This window comes from Acanthamoeba castellanii (assembly GCF_000313135.1).
Source record: "Acanthamoeba castellanii str. Neff unplaced genomic scaffold scf7180000084741, whole genome shotgun sequence".
Classification (NCBI taxonomy): domain Eukaryota; phylum Discosea; order Longamoebia; family Acanthamoebidae; genus Acanthamoeba; species Acanthamoeba castellanii.
The window spans coordinates 808,617-830,768 of record NW_004457702.1 but is presented as its reverse complement, the minus strand read 5'-3'; the positions used below and the strand labels follow the sequence as shown (position 1 = coordinate 830,768).

At 57.8% G+C, this 22,152-nt stretch overlaps 8 protein-coding genes and 2 pseudogenes across 8 annotated transcripts in view; 6 read left to right on the top strand and 4 right to left on the bottom strand.

Annotated features, from left to right (window-relative positions):
- ACA1_174930 (GlcNAc transferase) overlaps window positions 1-887 on the top strand; it is a gene marked incomplete at both ends in the record, with an annotated part of 1,892 nt that extends 1,005 nt beyond the window's left edge. The window contains 4 exons of the mRNA XM_004356676.1: window positions 61-216; window positions 391-505; window positions 592-696; window positions 756-887. Coding sequence (XP_004356729.1) covers window positions 61-216; window positions 391-505; window positions 592-696; window positions 756-887 — 508 coding nt within the window. The remainder of the gene's footprint in view (window positions 1-60; window positions 217-390; window positions 506-591; window positions 697-755) is intronic.
- Window positions 888-938: 51 nt separating this feature from the next.
- Window positions 939-1,905, top strand: ACA1_174920 (annotated as a pseudogene).
- Window positions 1,906-2,866: 961 nt separating this feature from the next.
- On the bottom strand, window positions 2,867-3,951 carry ACA1_174910 (ribosomal protein L19e, putative; the record flags this gene model as incomplete). The annotated part of the gene is made up of 3 exons (XM_004356675.1): window positions 2,867-3,440; window positions 3,515-3,758; window positions 3,840-3,951. 3 exons carry the CDS (start codon window positions 3,949-3,951, stop codon window positions 2,867-2,869), a joined length of 930 nt encoding a protein of 309 aa, XP_004356728.1.
- A 461-nt stretch (window positions 3,952-4,412) lies between these two features.
- On the top strand, window positions 4,413-5,318 carry ACA1_174900 (Rasrelated protein Rab-32, putative; the record flags this gene model as incomplete). Its single annotated transcript, XM_004356674.1, has 4 exons — window positions 4,413-4,481; window positions 4,558-4,703; window positions 4,787-4,925; window positions 5,022-5,318. 4 exons carry the CDS (start codon window positions 4,413-4,415, stop codon window positions 5,316-5,318), a joined length of 651 nt encoding a protein of 216 aa, XP_004356727.1.
- Window positions 5,319-6,516: 1,198 nt separating this feature from the next.
- ACA1_174890 (uncharacterized protein) lies at window positions 6,517-8,070 on the top strand (the record flags this gene model as incomplete). The annotated part of the gene is made up of 5 exons (XM_004356673.1): window positions 6,517-7,041; window positions 7,146-7,250; window positions 7,362-7,550; window positions 7,643-7,831; window positions 7,921-8,070. 5 exons carry the CDS (start codon window positions 6,517-6,519, stop codon window positions 8,068-8,070), a joined length of 1,158 nt encoding a protein of 385 aa, XP_004356726.1.
- Window positions 8,071-9,508: 1,438 nt separating this feature from the next.
- On the top strand, window positions 9,509-12,402 carry ACA1_174880 (cation transport domain containing protein; the record flags this gene model as incomplete). The annotated part of the gene is made up of 13 exons (XM_004356672.1): window positions 9,509-9,561; window positions 9,699-9,853; window positions 9,926-10,076; window positions 10,157-10,281; window positions 10,376-10,442; window positions 10,511-10,591; window positions 10,675-10,729; window positions 10,815-10,886; window positions 10,954-11,032; window positions 11,348-11,440; window positions 11,524-11,703; window positions 11,820-11,931; window positions 12,030-12,402. The coding sequence occupies 13 exons, from the start codon at window positions 9,509-9,511 to the stop codon at window positions 12,400-12,402; spliced, it is 1,596 nt and encodes a 531-aa protein (XP_004356725.1).
- Window positions 12,403-12,526: 124 nt separating this feature from the next.
- ACA1_174870 (cation transport domain containing protein) lies at window positions 12,527-17,130 on the bottom strand (the record flags this gene model as incomplete). Its single annotated transcript, XM_004356671.1, has 17 exons — window positions 12,527-13,280; window positions 13,445-13,556; window positions 13,613-13,789; window positions 13,935-14,015; window positions 14,151-14,229; window positions 14,354-14,425; window positions 14,528-14,582; window positions 14,654-14,734; window positions 14,826-14,892; window positions 14,963-15,087; window positions 15,222-15,399; window positions 15,450-15,619; window positions 15,716-15,806; window positions 15,888-16,006; window positions 16,106-16,403; window positions 16,667-16,840; window positions 16,944-17,130. The coding sequence occupies 17 exons, from the start codon at window positions 17,128-17,130 to the stop codon at window positions 12,527-12,529; spliced, it is 2,820 nt and encodes a 939-aa protein (XP_004356724.1).
- Window positions 17,131-17,779: 649 nt separating this feature from the next.
- ACA1_174860 lies at window positions 17,780-18,363 on the bottom strand (annotated as a pseudogene).
- Window positions 18,364-18,599: 236 nt separating this feature from the next.
- ACA1_174850 (WD repeatcontaining protein 74, putative) lies at window positions 18,600-20,414 on the bottom strand (the record flags this gene model as incomplete). The annotated part of the gene is made up of 7 exons (XM_004356670.1): window positions 18,600-18,772; window positions 18,873-19,036; window positions 19,142-19,232; window positions 19,361-19,468; window positions 19,596-19,911; window positions 20,098-20,237; window positions 20,375-20,414. The coding sequence occupies 7 exons, from the start codon at window positions 20,412-20,414 to the stop codon at window positions 18,600-18,602; spliced, it is 1,032 nt and encodes a 343-aa protein (XP_004356723.1).
- A 107-nt stretch (window positions 20,415-20,521) lies between these two features.
- ACA1_174840 (helicase conserved Cterminal domain containing protein) lies at window positions 20,522-21,559 on the top strand (the record flags this gene model as incomplete). The annotated part of the gene is made up of 3 exons (XM_004356669.1): window positions 20,522-20,559; window positions 20,648-21,341; window positions 21,410-21,559. 3 exons carry the CDS (start codon window positions 20,522-20,524, stop codon window positions 21,557-21,559), a joined length of 882 nt encoding a protein of 293 aa, XP_004356722.1.
- Between the last annotated feature and the right edge of the window lie 593 nt (window positions 21,560-22,152).

Here is a 22,152-nt window from a genome sequence, read left to right as displayed (position 1 = left end):
GTGTCGTGTCGTTGGTCGTGTCGTGTCGTGTCGTGCGGTGGATGGAGGAATGATGGCTAGTGGACGATGGCGAATGATGGTTCAGGAGGTGCCCTACGATCCCCATCTTCCGTTCCTCTTCTTCGGCGAGGAGAGCAGCATGGCCGCCCGTCTGTGGACCCACGGCTGGGACTTCTTCTCCCCGCCGCACCACGTCATCTACCACCTGTGGAGCCGGTAAGCTCCGACACGACACCCATGACACAACACGACACGACACGACACGACACGACACGACACGACACGACACGACACGACACGACACGACACGACACGACACGACCAACGACACGACACGACCAACGACACGACACGACACACACTGCTAATATACCCGATCCTCCTGTTTAGGTCCTACCGACCTACGTTCTGGGAGGTGGAGGACAAGGAGAAGCTCAAGGAGCGATCGCTCCGCCGCGTGCGGTGCCTGCTGGGCGCCACGCCGCGGGACCAGGTCGAAGCGGAGGTTCGCGTTACTCTTTTCCTCTTCTTTTGATGTGTGGCCTGAACAGTCGTGGCCTCACACCATGTGCGCACATGACACACGCGCAGTGTCTGTCCGAGCTCGATCTCTACGGCCTCGGCCGAGCGCGCTCGCTGGAAGAGTTCCAGCAGCACACGGGCATCGAATTCAAGACACGCCAGATTGGTGACAAGGTGCCGCTTGTGTCATCCTGGGTCTTCTTCTTTCTGGCTGACTTCCTGGCGCGTGGCAGGCCAAGTGGGGCGGGCTGCCCTCCACCATGTTTGTCGAGGGGATGGCCCAGTTTGCACTCTCGCTCGCTGGTCTCTCGCTCGACTTGTCGCCGCCATCTTCCCCTTCGTCATCAACCGAGAAGTTCACTTAAATTCGAATAATGTATTTGGCCAGAGCAAAAGAAGAAGAGACAGACCACAACATGGAGGGGCTGATGCCGGAGCTGGTGGCGCTGGTCTTGAGCTACGTGGACCCTCTCACCCTGCCCTGCTGCCGCGCCGTGCCAGGGCTGGACTGCAGCCCTCCTGCTGGATGTCGCCCCACCATGGACCCGCCGCCCGCCTGGTCAGGAGTTCACCGGGCAGCTGGTCGCGGCGGGCCAGCTCGACCTGGTCAAGTGGGCGCGCGCCAACGGCTGTCCATGGGACGAGTCGGCCTGCGCGGCGGCTGCGGCGCTGGGCGACCTCGACACGCTGCGCTACCTGCGCGCCGAGGGCTGCCCGTGGGACCACCGGACCACTTCGGCCGCGGCCGCCGCGGGCCACCTCGAGGTGCTTCAGTGGGCGAGGGCCAGCGACTGCCCGTGGGGCACCTGCACGTGTGCGGCGGCGGCCGGCGGCGGCCATCTGGCGGTGCTGCAGTGGACCTTGGGCCACGGCTGCCTGTGTGACGATGAAACCTGCGCCGCGGCCGCTCGGGCGGGCCACCTGGAGATTCTGCAATGGGCCACGGCCCAGGGGTACCCGTGGGGCTACAGCGTGTGGGCCAGCATCATCTTGCGCGGTGACGAAGACATGACCCGGTGGGCGCGTGACTATGGAGGCCCCTGGGAGGGCGATGCGTCGCAGGTGGCGGCGGAGCTGGGCCGGCTGGACCTGCTGCAGGCCTGCGCCGCGAGCGGGCCGTGGGACGAGCTGACGTGCGAGGCGGCGGCGCGGGGAGGTCAGCTGGCGGTGCTCGAGTGGCTGCGTGGCCAGGGATGCGAGTGGGACGAGTGGACGTGCGTGGCTGCTGCCGGTGGTGGCCACCTGGAGGTTCTCAAGTGGGCACGGGCCAATGGCTGCCAGTGGAACCACGAGGTGATCGCGCGTGCAGCCCAGGAGGGCTACCTGGAGGTGGTCCAGTGGGCGCGTGACAATGACTGCCCAAGCGGCCCGGAATTTATTTAAATTGCTTTAAACCGACAATTTGCATAAAATTACGATGAAATTTCATATGTTGACCGTCGTTGACCTGCTTACCTCAAGAGTCACGCGAAAGACAAGAAGGAACCGAAACTGCGCAAGTGGCGAAGAACCAACACACACACGGCAGCAAGTCAACCCTCTCAACTTTCCATCCATCTGCAACACAATGGTGCGTAGTCGATTCATTCTCCACTCTATTGCCTTCTCCTCTTCTCCCTACGCTCTTCTTTCTCCAAGCGCTTGCGCTACTCTATCAATCAATCCCCCCCCCCTGCCAAGCATCATTTCGATTCTTGTGCATCTCCAGCGATTGCGGCTTGCTATTTCTTCGTGGCTTGCAGATTTTGGGCCGATGCACACGCTCATCTAACAATCGCTCTTGACACTGCAGTCGACCCGTGCTCTGAGGCAGAAGAACGAGAAGTTCCACGAGAACATCACTAAGCGGGGAGCCGTGTTGCCCCCCAAGAAGGAGAACTCGCCCCCCGTTGGCCCCATCGTGCTCGGCTTCTTCCTCTTCGTCGTCGTCGGTTCCGGTACTGTCCTCACCCCAAGCCAGTAGCTTGTGTTTTTATCTACAAAACGCTTATCATCCCTTTCTGCACACATCAACAGCCCTTCTTCAGATGATCCGGACAGCGTTCTAGAGAGGACCCGCGGCCAGAGAAGATAAGAATGACGTCATTCTTGAGAAAGACACCAGGGCGCACAGTTTTTTTGTAATGATGAATTTCAATTCAATCACCCGAGCAAGAGCTCACGGCTTTGTAAAGCACGCAAGACAATGCGCAACCAACCAATAAATCTATCCACAAGATCGATCTCGACATCCAAAACAAACCAGGTTCGCCACACAAGCTAGAGATGGTTTGAAGTATTTGATTTTTTGTTGAGGTCGGTGCGGTGAAAGCGGACAGAGTCGTGTGTTTGGGGTCGAACACGCTTACTTGCCACCCTTCTTGCCGCCCTTGGCAGCGGGCTTGGCGGCGGCGGGCTTGGCAGCCTCCTTCTTGGGAGCGGCAGCCTTGGCGGCGGGCTTGGCAGCAGCGGCCTTGGGGGCGGCAGCCTTGGTCTCCTCCTTCTTGGGGGCGGCGGCCTTGGCGGGAGCAGCAGCCTTGGGGGCGGCGGCCTTGGTCTCCTCCTTCTTGGGGGCGGCGGCCTTGGCGGGAGCGGCAGCCTTGGCGGGGGCGGCAGCGGCGGCGGCCTTGGCAGCCTCCTTCTTCTTCTGGTTCTTGCTGACCTTGGGGGCGGCAGCGGCAGCGGGGGCGGCGGCCTTCTTGCCGGTCTCCTCCTTCTTGACGGCCTTCTTGTCCTCGCCGAGGAGGACCTTCCTCCTCTCGTCGAGGCGCTTGGCGCGACGCTCCCTCATCTGACGGTTCTTCTGACGCCTGAGCTCACCCTGCTCCTGCTCGGCCTTGTCCTTGATCTTCTGAGCCTTGGCCTTCCAGATGTACTCCATGAGCACACGCTTGTTCTTGAAGACGTTACCCTTGACCTTCATGTAGAGCTCGTGGTACCTATAGAAGAGCGTCCGGAAATCAATCTCTGAATCGAGTAAAAAATCAATCATCGTAACAGCGGGGTAACGTACAAGTGCTTGTCGATCTTCTTGGCCTCACGGTACTTGCGGAGAAGCCTCCTGAGCACACGCATGCGCCTGATCCAGATGACCTTCTCGGGCATACGGGCGTTACGGGTACCCCTCCTCTTACCGACACCCATGTGCCTACCCTTGCGCTTGGCCAGGAGGTTCTTCCTTACGCGAGCGCGCGAGTGCATCACGGGGGGCTTTCGGATGATGTAGCCATCCTTGACGAGCTTACGGACAGCCTGGCCTGTGGATAGAAAAGCAAATCAACATCTGAATCAAGAGTGCGGATTTAAACCCAAATGGATGCCTCGGGAGGACAACGTACGAGAGTTCGCCATAGAGATCTCGCTGACCTCATTCGGGTCGAGCCAGATCTTCTTCTGGCCACATTTCATCACGCTGGCCGCGAGGCGCTTCTGAAGCTTGAGGGACACCATCCTGAATCTATCTGTCCTCCGCACGAATCTGTACTTCCAACCGGGATGGCGATGCTGGAAGGGCTTGGAAACCGAAAAGACTGAACCTTGTCTCGCCGGAGGAATTTAGCCAGCAGCAGTGTCGCAACCTTTGATTCTCACTGGTGAAGAAATTTCAAATCAGAAAAGTCGCGGCAACCAGAAAGAATTTGGAATGTTAAACTTCCGTTTAACATTCCTTACATAATAGAAATACCCGGCACGGTGCCCGTGGATTTTCTCTGTCCCGAAATTTCGAGAGCGGTAGGGAAGGAAACACCAACAGAAGCTGCTGCCGCCGTGTGTTCTGTGTTTCCCTCGTGCTGTACGCCAGCGAAGTCGGGCGTTAGTCTTACCTTTCCTTCGTCGTCTGCGCTCCATCTTCTCGCATCTCTTCTCATTTCTGCCAATCTATTCAAAGCAAATCGCCTCAATCAACAAACATGTCACACGGACACGGCGGAAAGGCTGCGGAGGGACCGGCCACCGAATATCTCTACAAGATCCTCGTGGTACGTTGTCTTGGAAATGGCCAGCTCCACTTGGGCTCCCTTCTTACAAGATGTGTAAACGCGTTATTTCCTGAAGGTGGGCGACATTGGAACGGGTAAGACCGCCATCATTCGGAGGTGCGTCGAGAACCAGTTCTCTGAGTCCTACAAGACCACAATTGGCGTCGATTTTGCCTTGAAGACCATCCAGCGTTCCAATGCCACCATCCACCTCCAGCTGTGGTGCGTCTCGTCCCCTTGGCCCCTCCTCTTCTCAATATTTGGCTCTAACGGCCGTTACCGCGAAATCTTCAACGAACATGTAGGGATATTGCTGGTCAGGAGCGTTATGGCAACCTCACCAGGGTGTACTACAAAGAGGCTGTTGGCGCCTTCGTCGTGTTTGATCTCACCCGCAACTCGTCGTTCGAAGCTGTCAAGAGATGGAAGGAGGACATTGACAACGTACGTTGCAACGCCGATTTGGCAAAATCTCATCTCGTTTACCTTCTTGCAATCTTCGTCTTGCTCACCTCTCTTGCCCCTTCGAATTTGCAGAAGGTTAGACTGCCCAACGGCGATCCTCTCCCCGTTGTGCTGTTGGCCAACAAGTGCGATCTTGTCAAGACGCCGCTTAGCGAGGAGGTGATGAACGATTACTGCAAGGAGAATGGATTCCTCGCGTGGTTCGCCACCTCCGCCAAGGAGAACATCAACATCGACGAAGCTGTCAATTTCCTCGTCGAAAACATCATCGTTCATGGCAGCAACGATGCCATCAAGGGACCTGGCCCCGACGCCCTCAAGGTCGGCGGAGAGCGTGGCGGTGCCCCGGACTCCAACGCCTGCGGCTGCTAGCGAGTGGAGAGAGCGTTGCGCGAATCTTCACAATCGATCCTCTCGGCCAACCAACACGACCTCGCCAAGCCAAGAGGATGGAACCGAAGCGAAGAAGGAAGACGAAGGGGAACCGAACAACAACAACAACAACAACAACGAGAGAGTAACATCAACGTGGCACGAATACGAACGAGCGAAAGGTGGAGGTTGCGTGGACCCAGTTCGAACGAAACACAACAAGAAGGTTATATGTAATGTATACTCCTATGAGTATTGTATATACGAACGAGGACACGCATCCCATCCCGACACATGCATGTTAACACGGGTGATGTAGTGGAAGTGACCAGACTTTGCTGTTTGGTGGCGTGTAGGAAAGTGAGAAACATTAGGTTTGCAATTTGGCTCAACTTAATACCCCAACATTCTTGTATGATGCACAATTAAGGGTGTGCCACACGCCAAATAGGGAACCTTACCAGTTCTGTTCAGCTGCAGCTGGCCTGCAACACATCCAAGCTCCAACACACATCAACCTATATCAATCCAATAGATTGGTACTACACGCACCTCTTCAGTAGACAACAACAAAACAGCCCCCCCCCAAAGCCGCAGAGGTTCTGATCTCCTGGTTGTTGTTGTTGATCAGGCTTCCAGTCTCCTTCCCCAATCGCCAGGGCTGAAGAAGAAGAAGAAGAAGTAGCAGAAGATGGACCCTTCGCTCGACCCGCCCACGACCTCCAAGCTGAAGAAGCGCGGGCTCACCCGGCTGGGTCGATCGGCCAAAGAGCCCGCCCCCACTACGCCCACGGCCTCATCCTCCTCGACATCGACTTCCTCGCTCTTCGCCTCGTCCGAGGTGACAGGCGTGGCTCGAAAGCTCTCGCGGCGGGTCGCCAGCGAGCGGCGTAGCGAGGCCGCCCCCTCGCCGGGTTCATCTCCCGGCTTTTCTACATCTTCTTCTTCTGCTACGTCTGGACCATCATCTTCATCTTCTTCATCCGCTAGCCCCTCTCTTGGCGCCCCGACCAAGCTCAACAAGGCGAGCTCGTGGGTGTCGCGGCTGGCCCACACCGAGAAGCGCGGAGCCGACAGCCCCACGCCCACCAGCCCGCGCTCGCCTAGCAACTCCCCACTCGCTTCCACCTCAACGACTTCTTCCACTTCTTCTACGTCGCCACCACCCTCCTCTTCTTCTTCATCTTCGTCGTCGGTGATGCTCCCCTCCGCCGCACACCCGCTCCCACTGCCGCTATCGTCATCGCCGCCCGTCGGCTTCGTCGAGGGGCTGGGCGCCGATGGCCCCGGCGAAGGCGGCGAGGAAGAAGAGGAACGGCGGAAAAAGCGGTTCTTCAACAACCTCGTCTTCTTCAAGGACGTGGAGAACGTGAAGCCGGGCATCTTCATCGAGGGCGGCCACCTCACCGACGGTCTCGCTGCGGCCGCGGCCGCGGCAGCGTCGAGCATCAGCGCGCCGTCGTCGCCGGCCATCAGCCGGCGGGTCACCGACGCGCCTGCGAAGCGGCAGGCTGGCGGCTCGGGCGGCGGCCGGGCGACGAGCAATCAGAAGGGCAGCCTCGAGGAGGGCGACACCGGCAGCGGCGGCAACACGACCAGCGGAGGGCTCACGCCGCGGGCCGACCGGCTACGCAAGGTGACCTCCGGCCGGCAGATGGACTCGTTCCTCAAGAACGCGCGGCTCACCACCAACGCCGCCTCCCTCAACAACAGCCACGCCGCGGTACTCGCCCATTCGATGGCCATCAAAAAACAACAACCTATCACGGATAACCAATCTCTAACATTACATATCTAATATATTAACAAATGTTGGTGTTGGGGCAGGTGGCGAAGGTCGGACCCAAGAAGAAGCGGAGCGACGTTATCGAGCAGTTGATGAACACGGAAAAGGCCTACATGAACAAGCTCAACCTGATTATCACGGTCAAGGTGCGCTGCCCCCAATCCAGACCGGCAGAATCCGTAATGACCAATCTCACGCCGTGCGTGTCGTGCGATGGTCTGTGCGGTGTGTGCGGTGTGTCATGCGATGGTGCGTAGTGGTTCTTTGGGCGGGTGATGCTGGCGATCCACGACGAAGTGCACATGCGACCCGCGCTGGAGAAGGTGTTCGGCCAGTTCGACTCCTACCTCAAGCAGCACGCCGACTTCTCTTCCGCTCTCGCTGAAAAGCTTCGCGCCTCGTGGGACAACTCCTCGTCCCTCATCGGCGACCTTCTCATCGACAAGGTACACACACGCACCTCCGCACACGCACCACCGCACACGCACCACCGCACACGGCGGTCTAGTTACATTGAGTGTCGTGTGTTCGTGCGTAGATGGGATTCCTGCAGTGCTATTGGGACTACTGCAGCGAGAACCAGCAGCAGTGGCAGAAGATTGAGGAATCAAGGAGTGCCTCGTTCTGCTTCAGCTGCTTCGTGGGCCACATGGAGCGCAAGATCCAGACCACCCTCCAGCTCTACGAGGAGAACTCGTTGAAGACCCTCTTCACTTCGCCGCTCATGGTACCCTGCTATTCCTCAGCCTGTTCAACCACCATCACCACCTCTCCAACCGCCCTCGTCTTCTTCTTCTTGTTGTGGTGGTGGTGCAGCACCTGCCGCAGTACGTGACGCTGTTGAAGGAGCTGATGGAGGCGACGAGCATCCACCACCCGGACTACGCGGCCACGCGCAAGGCCTACTTCCAGGCCAAGGTGATCGTGGGCTCCATGCAGCCGGAAAGCTTTGTTCTCCCGCCATGATGCCTTCGGTGTGACGGCCTGGTTGGTTATATTGTTATATCAATATATTGTATTGAATATGTTATGCATGTTCTGTGTAATCTTGAATTTCATTGGTTAGGTTAGATCATCACCAAAGTGGTGGTTACCTGGGGTAACTATGGTTACCCAAGGGAAGTGGGGAACACTTCCTTGTTGTTGTTACTTTTTTTTTTACAGCTACAACAATATAACATTATCCAAGTTAAAACAATCCTCTGCCTTAGTGAAGTTCTCCAACGCCATGCTCAGTGAGAATGGGACCCTGGCCTGTTTTACAGTTGCCTCAACAACATGGGCCTGTGCAGCAGCTGGCACAGCGCCAAAACCTTCTGCAGACACTACAGGGTCCAGGAGATCCCCACACGTTCACCAACATCATCTTCATCACCAACAACACTGACCTTTTCCCACAAATTAGTGCTGTAGAAAACAACGTGGAAAGTGTTTTCCCCTATCCAGGGATTGGGCGAATTGACAGAAAACTGGATTTGGCTGTTGGCGGCCATGGCCTCGAATGGCGACTTGAGACCACAGCTTCGTGCAGGAGTCCGCCATGATGGCACCCCGGCACTGGGCGGAGCTTGAAAGGCTTGCTTGGGCAGGTCTTCTGTGCAATCATTCTGGATTCACGCAGTGTAGGACGACGGAAGAAGGAGATGGCGGATACAGCGGAAGACAGCTCCTTGGGTACTACGTGGCCCTCATCAACGTCAGCAGAGGGTGAGAAGGGAGGTGAGGAGGGGGAACCGGCCTCGTTCGAGATGGGCGCGGCCGGTGGAAGGAGGAAAGAGAAGACGGGGCATAGAGTTGATTTCGTGGAAGAGGAGGGCGCAGAAGGCGAAGCGGACGATGGTGGCGACAGGAAGGGGCCAAAGTGGAGGGACGTGAGATCGACAGTCGTGCACGCCCTGTTTCGATCGGCGGAGGACGAACGCCGCCCCTCCCGCACACGCCCCAAAGGTGCCAACTTAGACTTTCATTCTCGTTCCATTTTTGCTGAGTTTGAGGGCGGCCAGATGGTGACCGGGCCAAGCGATCTACTAGAAGAGGCACGGCCCAACCCAAGCGAACCACGTCACGAGCCAAGCACTGGCACTCCACACAAAACCCGCTCTATCGGTAATACCACCGCGCCCTTACTATCTTTTGAGCTGAGACATTGCCTGTGGACCACACAGAAAGGACCAAGAGGAACAGGAGAGCGTGCCGCTCTCCGTGTTCTTCTACGAGACCGTGCTTAGCCTGCTTTGGCCGCCGTTCAACTACTTCCGGCTGCACCTCCTCTACATCTGTCTCCTGTCCATTTTGGGTACGCGCCCGCTACTGGCGCATCGCCGCCACATCACCAAACAAACGCCCCACGTCGCATGCAGGAGGTTTGGCGCTCTACGTCTCGCAGTTGGGGCTGATCGGGGAGATGAGCTACCTCGACGCGCTCGTGCATGGTGTCTCCACAAGCACGCAGACAGGGTAACCCTTTCCTCCGTTTATTTGTGTTGTAAACGATTAACATGTTCTGATATATCTACATACATAGACCGTATATTTAAAGTGATATGATCAGAAAAAACAACGATATTATTAATCTCCTTGTTTCCCGCCCACAGGTTGATTCCCACGAACTTCGCCGTCTTCAGTCGCCTCGGGCAGGTGATCCTTGCTGGGATCATGCTCCTGGGCAATGGTGTGCTCATCACACTAGCGCCGGTCGTCACCCGGCTCTACTATTGGCACAAATTCTCCAATCAGCACTCCAGGAGTGGTACACACTTTATCTCGCCACTGTAATGCGTTCTCGACAACCGACTGTCAACCGTTAAAAAAACACAATCAGACGAGTACTTCGCCCTGTGGCAGCTGTTGATCATCGTGCCGTCCTACTACTGCTTCTTCGTCGGCCTGGGGTGGATCGTGCTGGGCGTCTACGCTGCTTCGGCCCCCGACGCGCTTGACCTGATGGACAAGAACAGCAACAACCCCGCATGGTACTCCTGCTACTTCCTTAAGAAGCCTGGCCGCCTCCTTAACTACCGGACCGGCACCTTAACCGTTCACGTGCTTGCAGGTGGGGCCTCTATCACTCCATGTCGGCCTTCGGCAACTGCGGATACTCGACGTTCGCGGACAGCATGGTCCAGTGGCAAACCCAACCACTCCCGCTCATCGTCATGTCCATCCTCATCTTGGTCGGTACGAGTCGCCACCTTTTTACCCCCCCCCCCAATCTTGTGTGCGAGTGCGTTTGCTCACGGTTCGGACTCAAACACTCTCTCCGGACCCACAGGCAATACAGCGTTCCCTCTGATGATGCGTCTGATCGTCTACACGCTCTGGCGCGTGCCCTTCCTGAAGTGCGTGAGAACCCCCTTTAGAAACCTCGGCTATCATCGCTATCATCTGATCACCACATTGATGCCAGGCGTTCCAAGCACGTGTACCGGTACTTGCTTGACCACCCGCGGCGTTGCTACACCCACTTGTTCCCCGCTCCGGAGACAAGGTACGCTCCGCCACTTCTCTTCAGGGCAAGCATTCCCCAGCTCGCCTGTGAATGACTGGGTGAATCATCATCACCTTCATAAGGTGGCTTCTTGTACTGCTGCTCTTCCTCAACTCGGTCGAGTTCCTCTTCGAACTGGTATGTCAATGCAAACTGAGTTGTTCTCTATTGGTTCATGTTATGAAAAAGTAAGCACATTGAACATATGGCTTTATCTGTGCAGATACTAGATTGGGACAACGCGGCCTATCTCCAGCTCAACGCAGGCTACAAATTGGTCAATATGTACTTTCAGGTGAACTCGTGGGCACCCCGGTACCCTGACACTCTGGTTCATGTTTATTGACGTTTTCATTTGGCAGGCCATCGCCATTCGCACAGCGGGCTTCAACTCAGTTGATCTGACGAAGCTGTCTTCGGCCATCCTGTGGCTCTACGTCGGTATCACACGCACACGCACACGCACACGCACACGCACACGCACACGCACACGCACACGCACACGCACACGCACACGCACACGCACACGCACACGCACACGCACACGCACACGCACACGCACACGCACACGCACACGCACACGCACACGCACACGCACACGCACACGCACACGCACACGCACACGCACACGCACACGCACACGCACACGCACACGCACACGCACACGCACACGCACACGCACTCGCACACGCACCACCAACGGAACACGCACAACACATCATGCTAATATTGCGGGTTGTTGAACCCGCACCACAGGAATGATGTACATCTCTGCATCGCCTGTAGCGATCACCGTGCGCTACACCGGACAGGCCAAAAACCAAAGCCGTGATGACAGCATCGAGGCAGGTGGGTTCAAATTAGCGACTCAACAAGCGCGCTCTAAACTGTCGTAGTTGCTAACGTCAGACGTGTGTTCGTCACTCACTCAGCGAGCCGCGCGCCTCACAAGAAGAACACGGTAGGATCGCAGGTGCAGAACGTGTTCGTGAAACACTTTGTGTGTGTGTTCCTCGCCATCCTCTTCATCAGCATGATCGAAGAGGTTCCACTCGCGGTCGACCCCAACTACTCCCTGTTCAAGATCATCTTCGAGGTGGTCTCCGCCTACGGTACCGCCACACGCATACTCACCACCGCACACGCAGCTCGACTCACAAGCTGAATGTGTGTCGTGTCGTTGGTCGTGTCGTGTCGTGTCGTGTCGTGCGCGGATCTGTCTGGGCAGGCACTGTGGGGCTCTCGCTCGGCTATGGCTCTAATCCCACGTCCTTCCTGGGCGTCCTGTCCGGTGGCTCCAAGTTGGTGCTCTCGTTCATGATGATCCTCGGGAAGCACAGGTTCGTATGGCTTGACATGCGTGTGCGTGTGCGTGCATGTGTGCGTGTGCGCGTGTGCGTCGTGTGCGTGTGCGGGCACTGAGACTGGCGGCGCACAGGAATTTGCCGGATTCGATCGATACGGCTGTGACGGTCCCCAAGGAGCTCCTGTTCGAAGAAACGGACCTCGACGAGATCGAAGTGCTCAGCGAGAGCGACGGTGACGACGCCACGCAACGTCAGCGATATCGCGATCACAGCCATCGCGGTCATCATCGTCACCGCCACGAAGCGGACAAAAAGAAAACGAAGAGAAGCTCGCGTCACGTCGAGGAAGACATCGAAGAAAGCGAAGAACGAAAACGACCAGGCCCGGAAAACGAAAAGAGAGAAGTAAGCGGAGAAGAAGAAAGCGAAGGAGAAGACGAGGAAGGGTCGCAGTTCGACACTGGCGAGGAAGACATCGAACTCGGGCGAAGGAACCGGTGGTGAACAAAATGGGTTGAAAAGAAGACAAAAATGACACACGCGCGCCACATCCCCCTCCAAAAAACCGCACACACACGAAACACGAAACACGGAACACGACACGCACACGTCTACACGCACGCGATTCTCAGGCGATAGGGCGCTGGAAGACTGCCGGCAGGGAGAGGTTGCGGTGGTGAGGGTGGTGGTAGTGCTGGACGAGGAGATGGTGGCCGCCACCGTCGTCATCAGCCACCAGCGAACTGTCGTGAATGCCAGAGTTGTGTTTGTCGTCGAAGTCGTGATGGTGATGACCCGGCGATGTCTGCTGTTCCTGCTGCTGACGCTCAGGCTCTGTCGTGGGCGCGGGCAGCGGAAGCGTGTCGTAGCTCCGGCGGTGCCGCCCGTGCATCGGGTGGTCCTTGGTCATCTCCAGCGGCTGCAGCAGGTCGCGCCACTCCTCGGTCGACGCGCTGTCGGCCGATTTTAAGTCCGATACACCAGTAGCAGCAGCCTTGCCGAAGTCCTGTCGCTCCAGCGTTTTATGTCCGTAGGTGGGCGCGGCGCTGAGGCCCGGGTCCTCGTCGTCGTCGTCTGAGTTGGCGTTGGCGTTGGGCCGGTGGTGGCCGTCGTCGTGCCCGAGCAGTGAATCCCAGAGCGCCCACGCGACGCGCTTAACCCGCTTTGTCGGCCCGCCGTCATCGTCATCATCACTGCTGTCACCCCCGGCGCGGTCATCATCGCGACGCTTGTCGTTGCGATCATGGTCATCATCGTCGCTCTCGTAGCGCTGACGTCGGCGACGCTCGGCGCTGGTTCGTGGCGCGTCGCCTCGCTCCAGGTCGCGCGGCTGCATCGTGGAGGGCAGCGAAATGGCGGAATCGATCGAATCCGGCAGACCGCTGCACATCGGAGTGGCGTAAGCTTGTGTCGTCATGTGCATCAAGTGTGTCGTGTGTGTCGATGTGTGTTGTCGTGTGGTCGGTGTGTCGTGTATGTCGTGCGTGTGTGTGTCGTGTCGTGTCGTGTCGTGTGTCGTCGTGTGGTCGGTGTGTCGTGTGGTTACCGGTGCTTGCCGAGGATCATGATGAAGATGATGATGAGCTTGGATCCATCACGGAAGGCCCCGGAAAACGAGTACGGCTTGTCCCCATACCCCAGCGACAGACCCACTGGCCCTGAAACCATCGATGTAAGTTGCGTGTGTCGTGTCGTTGGTCGTGTCGTGTCGTACCATACGCAGACACGATCTCGAAGATGATCTTGAAGATGGAGAAGTTGGGGTCGGAGGTGAGCGGTAATTCTTCGATCATAATGATGAAGAGCACCGCCACGAACAGGACGATGGTGTGCTTTACGAATATGTTCTGCGCCTGCGCCGCCAGCGTATTGTTCATCGGTATACCACGCTCTGTTCATTCACACATAGCACACAACACACACACAACGCACACGGAGGACAAATGAAGAGCTGCACACGCACGACACACAGATGTAGCACACAGCACACGCCGCACGACGCACAGCGCACGACAGACAGACGGAGGAGCACATACTAATGCCGATTTCTTGCGCTCGGGCTGCGCCGGTGTAGCGCACAGCGATGGCCACAGGCGTGGCGGAGATGTACATCATGCCTTGAGAACACACACGCACACACCAGGTGGTCAGCTTACACGACACGACACGACACGACACAACACGACACGCGCTCGAATGGGTGTGCGTATGCGAGAACTACGGACGCAATGGAGGACATGAACGGTAATTACCGGTGTAGAGCCACAGGAGGGCGGTGTTGAGCTTGTTTACGTCGATGGAATTGAATCCCGCCACCCGGATGGAAATGGTCTTTGTTTTTGGGAACAGAAGCGCTTGTTAGACTTGTGTGTGCGCCGTGCGTCTTGCATCGTGTGTGTCGTGTCGCTGGTCGTGTCGTTGGTCATGACATGTGCTGTGTGCGTGGAGGAAGTACCTGGTAGTACATGTTGGCGAGCTTGAGCCCGGGCGTGAACCCGTGGTAGGCTTCGCTGTACCAGTCCAATATCTGCAGTCCAATCCGCGCGGTGTCAGCCCCCCCCCTCGAGATGCATCACTACACGTGTAGTTGGCGTCAACACAACAGGAGCCGGCCGATGGTGGAACGTACAATCTCGGACAAGAACTCGACCGAGTTGAGGAAGATGAAAACCAGCAGCAGCCACCTAAAAGAAAGGTTTCTCCAGTCAGCCCCCGAACGCGGCACACGCACCACCGCACACACGGTAGAGCGTACCTGGTCTCGGCAGCGGGGAACAAGTGGGTGAAGCAGCGACGCGGGTGGTCGAGCATGTACTTGAACACGGGCCGGTAGTCACTAAATGCGACAGCGAGGACCGTGAGCTGACAAAGACACACACACACACACATACACACACACACACACACACGACAATCGGGGGACGTACATGAGTTTGTTGTGGCGATAGAGGCACCATACGATGAAACGCATCAGCAGCGGGAAGGCCGTGTAACCTGCATCGCGATGCGTGGGGGTGAGTGTCGTGTGCGTGTGTGGTGCGTGTCGTGCGTGTCGTGTGCGTACCGGCAAGGATGAGGAGGGACGAGACAAAGAGCGGGAAAGGGTAGTCCTGGAAAGCCACCATGTTGTTGGGGGTGGTCGAAATGCCCGCATTCGAGAACGAAGACACTGAGTGGAAGATGGCCCACCTGAGAACATCATCGTCACCATCAGCACACAACACTACCATCACACGCACGACACACGCGACACTCACGCGCACGCGCACGACACATGACACGCACGGCACACGACACACACAGCACACGACACACGTGGGTACCAGACGGGATTGTTGCCGTATTGGCGAAGCACGTCTCGGGCGCTGGAGCTGACGGAGAAGTAGAAGGAGATGATGAAGCTCGAAATGCCCACCCATGCAAAGTAGTAGAGCGGCACGATCGCCGCGAACCACTTCAGCGCGCTGTACTCGGCTGTGCCAACTCCAGGCGTGAGTCGACCTACACGCACGTACCGCACACGCACACACACACGCACAGCCTGCGCGTACCGACTCGGCGTTTGCATCGGAGGCCGGTGGTGCGGAAGTGCTTGCGGAAGTAGTAGAGGCGGAGGAAGACGGGCGGGAGGGTGAGAAGCACGAAGTTGCCCACGATCATCAGCACCACCACCCAAAACTGGCCCAACCGGTTCACCCTCGCCGTGTCCGTCGTGACCAACCTAAACACACGCGCAACGACACACACGTGCCACGTGATCAAAAGCTCGCGCTTACTGTGTGCGTGTGTGTGTGTGTGTGTGGTGTGTGTTGCGCACCCGCAAGTGGTGACGGCCGAGGTGCTGAGAAAGAGGGCATCAGTGTAGGACATGTTGCCAGGACCCTGCGACAGATAGATCAAGAGGCCGCCTGAAATAATAACAATGAAACCCAAAGGTGAGTTTGCGAGTTCGTGTGGTATGCATGTGTCGTGGTGTGCAGCGAGCGCACCGAAAACAGAGCAGCAGCAGATGTAGAGGAAGTGGAGGCGATAGTAGTTGAGCGGGGGCCACAAGAAATTGAGGACCGTCTGGTAGAACCACACGTGCAACGGAACCGCCGGCTCTTGCCTGCATAGCAAAAAATCCAAATGGTGAACTCGTGTGCGGTGGTGCGTGTGCGGTGGTGCGTGTGCGGTGGTGCGTGTGCGGTGGTGTGTGTATACGCACAGCAAATGAGCTGCTTCATCGATGGGGAAGATATAAGACTTCCTTCTCCTTCCGTCGATCGAGGGCTTCTTCTTTTTCTTTGTCGTCGTTGCTGCTCCCGTGCTGGTCCTCTTCACCAGCGAAGCTTCATCGTCGTGTTCGTCGGTCGTGGTCTCCTTCTCCTTTTCCTTCCCTCTCTTCTTGTCGTTGCTCTTCTTCCGCTTCTTCTTGCTTTTCTTCTTCTTCTTCTTATTCTTGCGGTCCTGCCGTTCCTCCTCCAGCTGGCTCTGCTCAATATCGCTCAAATCGATGCTCGTCCCTGTCGTTGGCCGTGTGTGTGTGTGGTGTGTGGTGTGTGTGTGTGTGTGTGTGGGCGCAGATTAGTCCTGAACGCACACGAGGGGTCTCGCAAGGTTAACACGCACAGCCGTCTTGGTCGTCGATGCCCGCACGCGGCGCCACAACAATCGCAGCGACAGTTCCCTGCGGATAGACTGTACAAAGCCATGCCGCACGCATGTCAGTTTGCGTGCGTGCGTGCGCTGTGTGTGTGGTGTGCGTGTGTGCGTGCAAGTGGTGTACCGCTGGGTCGGCGTTGGGGTCCAATCTCCTGCTCGGCAGTCCTGAAGAGGGCCCTCACCATGGGCGAGCCGAAGCGCATCCTCGCGTTCGGCGGCTCCAGTTGGGGCCGCAGCGCACTACCCTCGCTCCGCCGGCCCGTGCCCGCGACCTCCAGCCGCCGCAGTCCGCGCCGCACTGCACCTCGAGCGTCAGCCATGCCACGCACGACACACACGACACATACGACACACGCGATGCGACACAAGCACGTGACACGCGAGAGGGAGGAAGTGGTTACGATCGATGCCCGCGGCTTCATCGCCCAGGACGGCGCGTCGACGATCTTCACGGCCGCTACGTGGCTCGTCGAAGCTGCGGGCAGGCGGGGCGCCCATGGTCGAGATGCGATAGGACCGTCGCTCCTGCCGGCGCTCGTGGCTCGTCGCATCGTCCGAGCTCCAGTCGGGCGAGGCAGCTGCCTCCATTCCTTGACGATTCCCAGCATTCCCTCCAGCAGCATTTCCTCCATTATTTGTCTTCCTGGCCAGCTTGTGCTGGAGATGGGCATGGAGGGGATCGATGTCTTCGGCCTCATCGCCTGTCGAGGTCTGCTCGAGCCGTCCATCCGCACTCAGCCGGCGTAGTAAATCATGCGACGATGTAGAGCGAGATTGGGATGAAAATTGACTCGAGGTCACGTCGAATGTGCTGCTGGCAGTCGATGAAGAGGAAGAGGAAGCACTGCTGCCCTCATCTTCCGTCAGCGTCTCCTCGGACCACTCATCTTCTCCGAGCGGCTGCGGCAGACTACGCCGCAGCCGCTGGCGCAATTCATCCGGCTCGTCATCTTCGTTGGCCGACGCGTCGTTGGTGCCAACATCATCATCATTGCTGCCGGCGTACTGGGACATGCCCCCCTTGGTCTTGTTGAGATCGATGAGCCTGAGGTTGACAACACCCCTCTCCCACAGACCGCAGCCACTTACAAGTGCCGGCAGTGTCTGGCAAGCCTAAAACCCGCCTAAATCTCCGCCAATTGCAGCAAAGAATTTTTTAACAATGATCCAACTATTTTTCTTTTGCTTGGCCGTGTGCTTTGTGTTGGGCCAGCCACAGTGTAGTGGTGAGACGAGTTCAGTTCCTGCCCCGGCCACCACCGCGACCGCCACCTCGACCGCCGCCTCGGCCGCCACCTCGACCGCCTCCACCGCCACGACCTCCGCCTCCACCGCCACGACCGCCCCGGAAGCCGCCGCCGCCACGACCGCGCGAGGGCGAGGCGCCGCCATCGTCTCGCCGGGGCCGCTTGGCGTCACCGCCTCGCCGCCCCTGCTGCCGCCACGACCACCACCTCGGCTGCCGCCACGACCGCCGCCACCGCGGCTGCCACCACGGCCTCCACCGCGGCTGCCACCACGGCCTCCACCGCGGCTGCCACCACGACCTCCACCGCGGCTGCCACCACGATCACCGCCACGGCTGCCACCGCGACCACCGCCGCGACCACGGCTACCTGAGTCGGACGACGGCCTCTTGCGTTTGTTGCCGACTGAATCGTCGTCGCTGTCGTCCTCCATGATGCCTCCCTTGGACATGATGCCTTCGCCGTCTTCATCGTCGTCGTCGTCATCGTCATCGTCGTCATCGTCATCGTCATCGTCTTCTTCATCATCGTCGTCGTCGTCATCACCATCTTCGCCTTCCCCTTCCTCGTCCATGTCGCCGTCAGCCTCTCCTTCTTCGTCGTCTTCGTTGTTGACGTCGTCGTCTTCGCTTTCCTCCTTCTCCACCTTTACCTCCTCGAGCTGCGCCGGCGGCTCCGTCACCACGAGGCCCGTCACTCTCTGCTTGAGGTAGACCTGCGTGCACCAACATTTAAGGTCGACGGCCGCGTGTTGCGGTGGTTGTGTGCGGGTGTGTGTGTGTGTGTGTGTGTGTTGTCGATTGGCGCCGCTCAAGAGCGCCTCCAAGCTCGTGTGTGTGTGTGTGTGTGTTTGTGTACCTTGTGCTGCAGTTTGCGAAGCGGACCAGCAGTCGAGAAGACGCGAAGGAAGCGGTCCAGCGAAGCCGCCACGATCGTCTTCCCATCGGGTCCGTAGGCGATCGAGCGCACCGAACCCGCAATACCTGCGAACAATAGATAGATAAATAAATAATCAATAACCTTCTATTATTATTATAACAAATTAAAACAATAGATTGAATTGTTTAGAATAAAAGTATGTACCGCGGTAGAGGCCCTTGATGTTCTTGTTGCGGAGGTCGATCTCGACGACGTTGCCGTGCGTGTCGCCCAGGGCGATCACGTTGGGGTCCGCCGAGGGCACGATGCAGCTGAACGCGTGTGGCAGCTGCTTGAGCTCGAAGTCGATAGTCGGACGCCTCTGAGCCCTGTGTGCGTCACCACAAACACACACACACACGAGTTTGTCAACAGCCACCCAATGGGATTGATCGCACACGAATTGCACCATTTTAGAGGGGAGCGGCACTTACTTGACATCATAGACACGGATCTGGTGATAGCCCGTAACAACGGCAATCCGTCGCGGGTCGTCGGGAAGGAAGCCGAGATCGGTCACCCAGACTGTGGACGTGGCGTCAGCCCGGTGTGCGTCGTGTGCGTCGTGTGTGTGTGTGTGTGTGTGTGTGTGTGTGTGTGTGTGTGTGTGTGTGTGAAACTGGGAGGATCGTGGTGGCAGTGGTGCGACGTACCAGGTACGGGCATGTCCAGGAAATCGTTGGGCACGTTCTTGGCCGTCCACACCTGCTTGCCGTTCTCCACCTCGACCAACCGAAGATCCACACCCTTGCCACCAAGAGCTGTGTCCATGTGGTGTGTGCGTGTGTGTGTGTGTGTGTGTGCGCGCGCGCGCGTGTGCGTGTGTGTGTGTGCATTGAGATTCTTGAACGGTTGGTTGAGACAGAGCGTAGAGGCATGAAGGCGTACCGGCCTGAGGCGCGGTCGGGTGCAGCCGGAAGGCCCCGATGGGTGCCGTGGTGAGCGCGAACTCCTTCACCACCGACCCGTTGTGGACCACGGTCTTGCTGTCGACGTCGTTCTCGTCGTCGCCGAAGCTGCAGACGACGCCGCGGCCGGTGGTGTACCAGCCGACGGCGCGGTTGGGCGCCCACGCGGCCGTCTCGACGCCGACCCACTTGTCGCCCAGCTTGGTGGGCGCCTTGGGGTCAACCACCGATCCTACCTTGACGCCGGTCGATACGTTGATGGCCTCCACGCGTCCGCCGGCTCGGCCCACGAGCACCTGAGCAAGCGAATGCAACCGCACACGCACACGCACCGCACACGCACCGCACACGCACGACACACGCACAAGAAAGATTGATGGTTGGAAAAAAGGAAGAAGCGTGCAGGTTCGGAGTGAGGGCAGAGGGCTGAAGAGAGATGAAGAGAGAGAGGGAGAGAGATGAGAGGTGAGGCTAGTGGTAACCTGATCCTTCTGGCCATGGTAGGCGCGCATGCAGTGAATCTCCTCCGATTTTGCCTGGGTAGCGCCCCATTGAGTGGTGAATGCCACCTTTTCCTCGCCGGCGCTTCCATCCTCCGTCTTCTCCCGCACCACGTCCACCACTGCCGTCGAGAAAAGAAAATCAGCAAACAAACCGAAATCTTGGCAAATCTTGGATGTAAAATCTCATTCCGTAATCCTGGGGAGGCAAGAGATTTCCTTGATGGATGACCACAGGGTGTAGCGAGATGATGTGCACCTTTGATGAGACCGGTATCGGTCGCCAGAATTGCCCTCATCTTGAGTGCGATTGCTGTTCCGTGCTGGTGCCCGGAAGAAAAGAAGAAACAAAAATGCCGAATTCGTTTTTTTTTTTCATTTCATTTTTGTTTTCGAGAGCTTCGCGATGGAAGAAAGCCGAGCCGCGGCCGACGTCACAGAACAGTACTGCCCCCTCAAGTCCAACCCTCTAAAAGCCAGAGGGGGACCACCCACCAGCTTACCACGTGTCGTGTCATGTGCGTCGTGTCAGGAGAGCGGAGCCTGACGTCGCTGGCGAGGTAACTGGTGGTCGGACCCTGCGGGAGGTCACGGTACTGGTGGGGATGTCCGCCGAGCAGTGCGCGCTCTACCGAAGGCTCATCTCAGCCTATCTGCACGCGACGGCCAACAATGCCCCCAGAAACCCCAGCGAGGGGCTCAACATTCTCATGCGCCTGCGCATGGCGTGCAACCACCCGTCCAGCCACGCGCGCAGCCACTCCGATGACTCCGACCCGGTGGCGCGCTCGGGCAAGCTGTGGGCGCTCGATCGGCTGCTGGACCGGCTCCGTCGCCGGGGCGCGAGCCGGGTGGTGATCGCCGTGCAGATGAGGCGCATGCTCGGCGTTCTTGAGGAATGGCTGGCCTGGGGCGGGGTCGCGACTCTGCGCCTCGACGGGGGCACCCCACTCGCCGAGCGGGCGGCGGCCATCGAGGCCTTCCAGAAAGGTGGCCCCGGATTCCTTGCATTCCTGCTCTCTGCTCGCGCGGGCGGGATCGGCATGGACCTCTCTGCCGCCGACGCGCTGGTCATTGTCGACCCCGATTGGAACCTGGGCCTCGAGCGATTGCTGGTAGACCGAGTGGGGGGCCAGATCCGGCCCGTCACCGTCGTGCGGCTCATCGCCGCCGGCACCGTCGAGGAGAAGCTCGTCCAGATGCGCTCGGTTTTTGAGAACCCAGGGGTTCGTTGTTGTTGGTTGTTGTGTGCGGTGGTTGGAGGACTGACAGGTGTTGATGTTGATGGTGGCAGGAGGGTCTGTTTTCTATGACAGGCAGTGATGATAAGGTAGCCGCCATCGTCGTCCACCGCGCCAACGACTTTCTCAACTCAGCTTGGCCGTGCCCGGTCACCAACGCGGACGTCGCACGTGCCCTGGAAAGCGCCTTTCCAACCGATTGATGTGAAGTACCATTCTGTTTTGACTTGTAATGAAGAGGGCGACGATCACTACTAGTTGGACGTGGAAAGGAACTGGGTAGCAAGGAGCGAGGCCAGGTCAGATGCGACCTGGAGACCGGTGAGCTGTTAGCAGGAGATAGGATTGCAGTAGAAGATACAATGTGTTGTATTGCTAGAGAAAATGACAAAGTTTAAAGAGTACACAACACAGTGCTCGTTAAGAAGTGACAGTGACACTTTTCAAAATAAAAAAGTGGTGAACATGAAACACAAAGCTTCAACTTTCAAGGACGTGTGCACAGGAGGAAAGAGGAGGTATTATTTTACAGGTGTCTGTAGATTTTGCTTCAGAGAAGAGAGGACCATCAAGGAGGATGAGGGTGAGCTGTGAGGCCATCAAAAATCATCAAGTTGCAGGTGGGCTGCTGGGAAGATGATGTTAGGGCAGTACAAGCTACAAGTTGAGAGGTCAGAACCATATCAACTCCTCTCTTCCATTCCTCAGGACATGTCAACCATTCACCTTCAGCTGTGCTTTCAATTGAAGTTACATTCTTGCTCTTTCAGGAGCAATGCCATCCTCCTCAACAGAA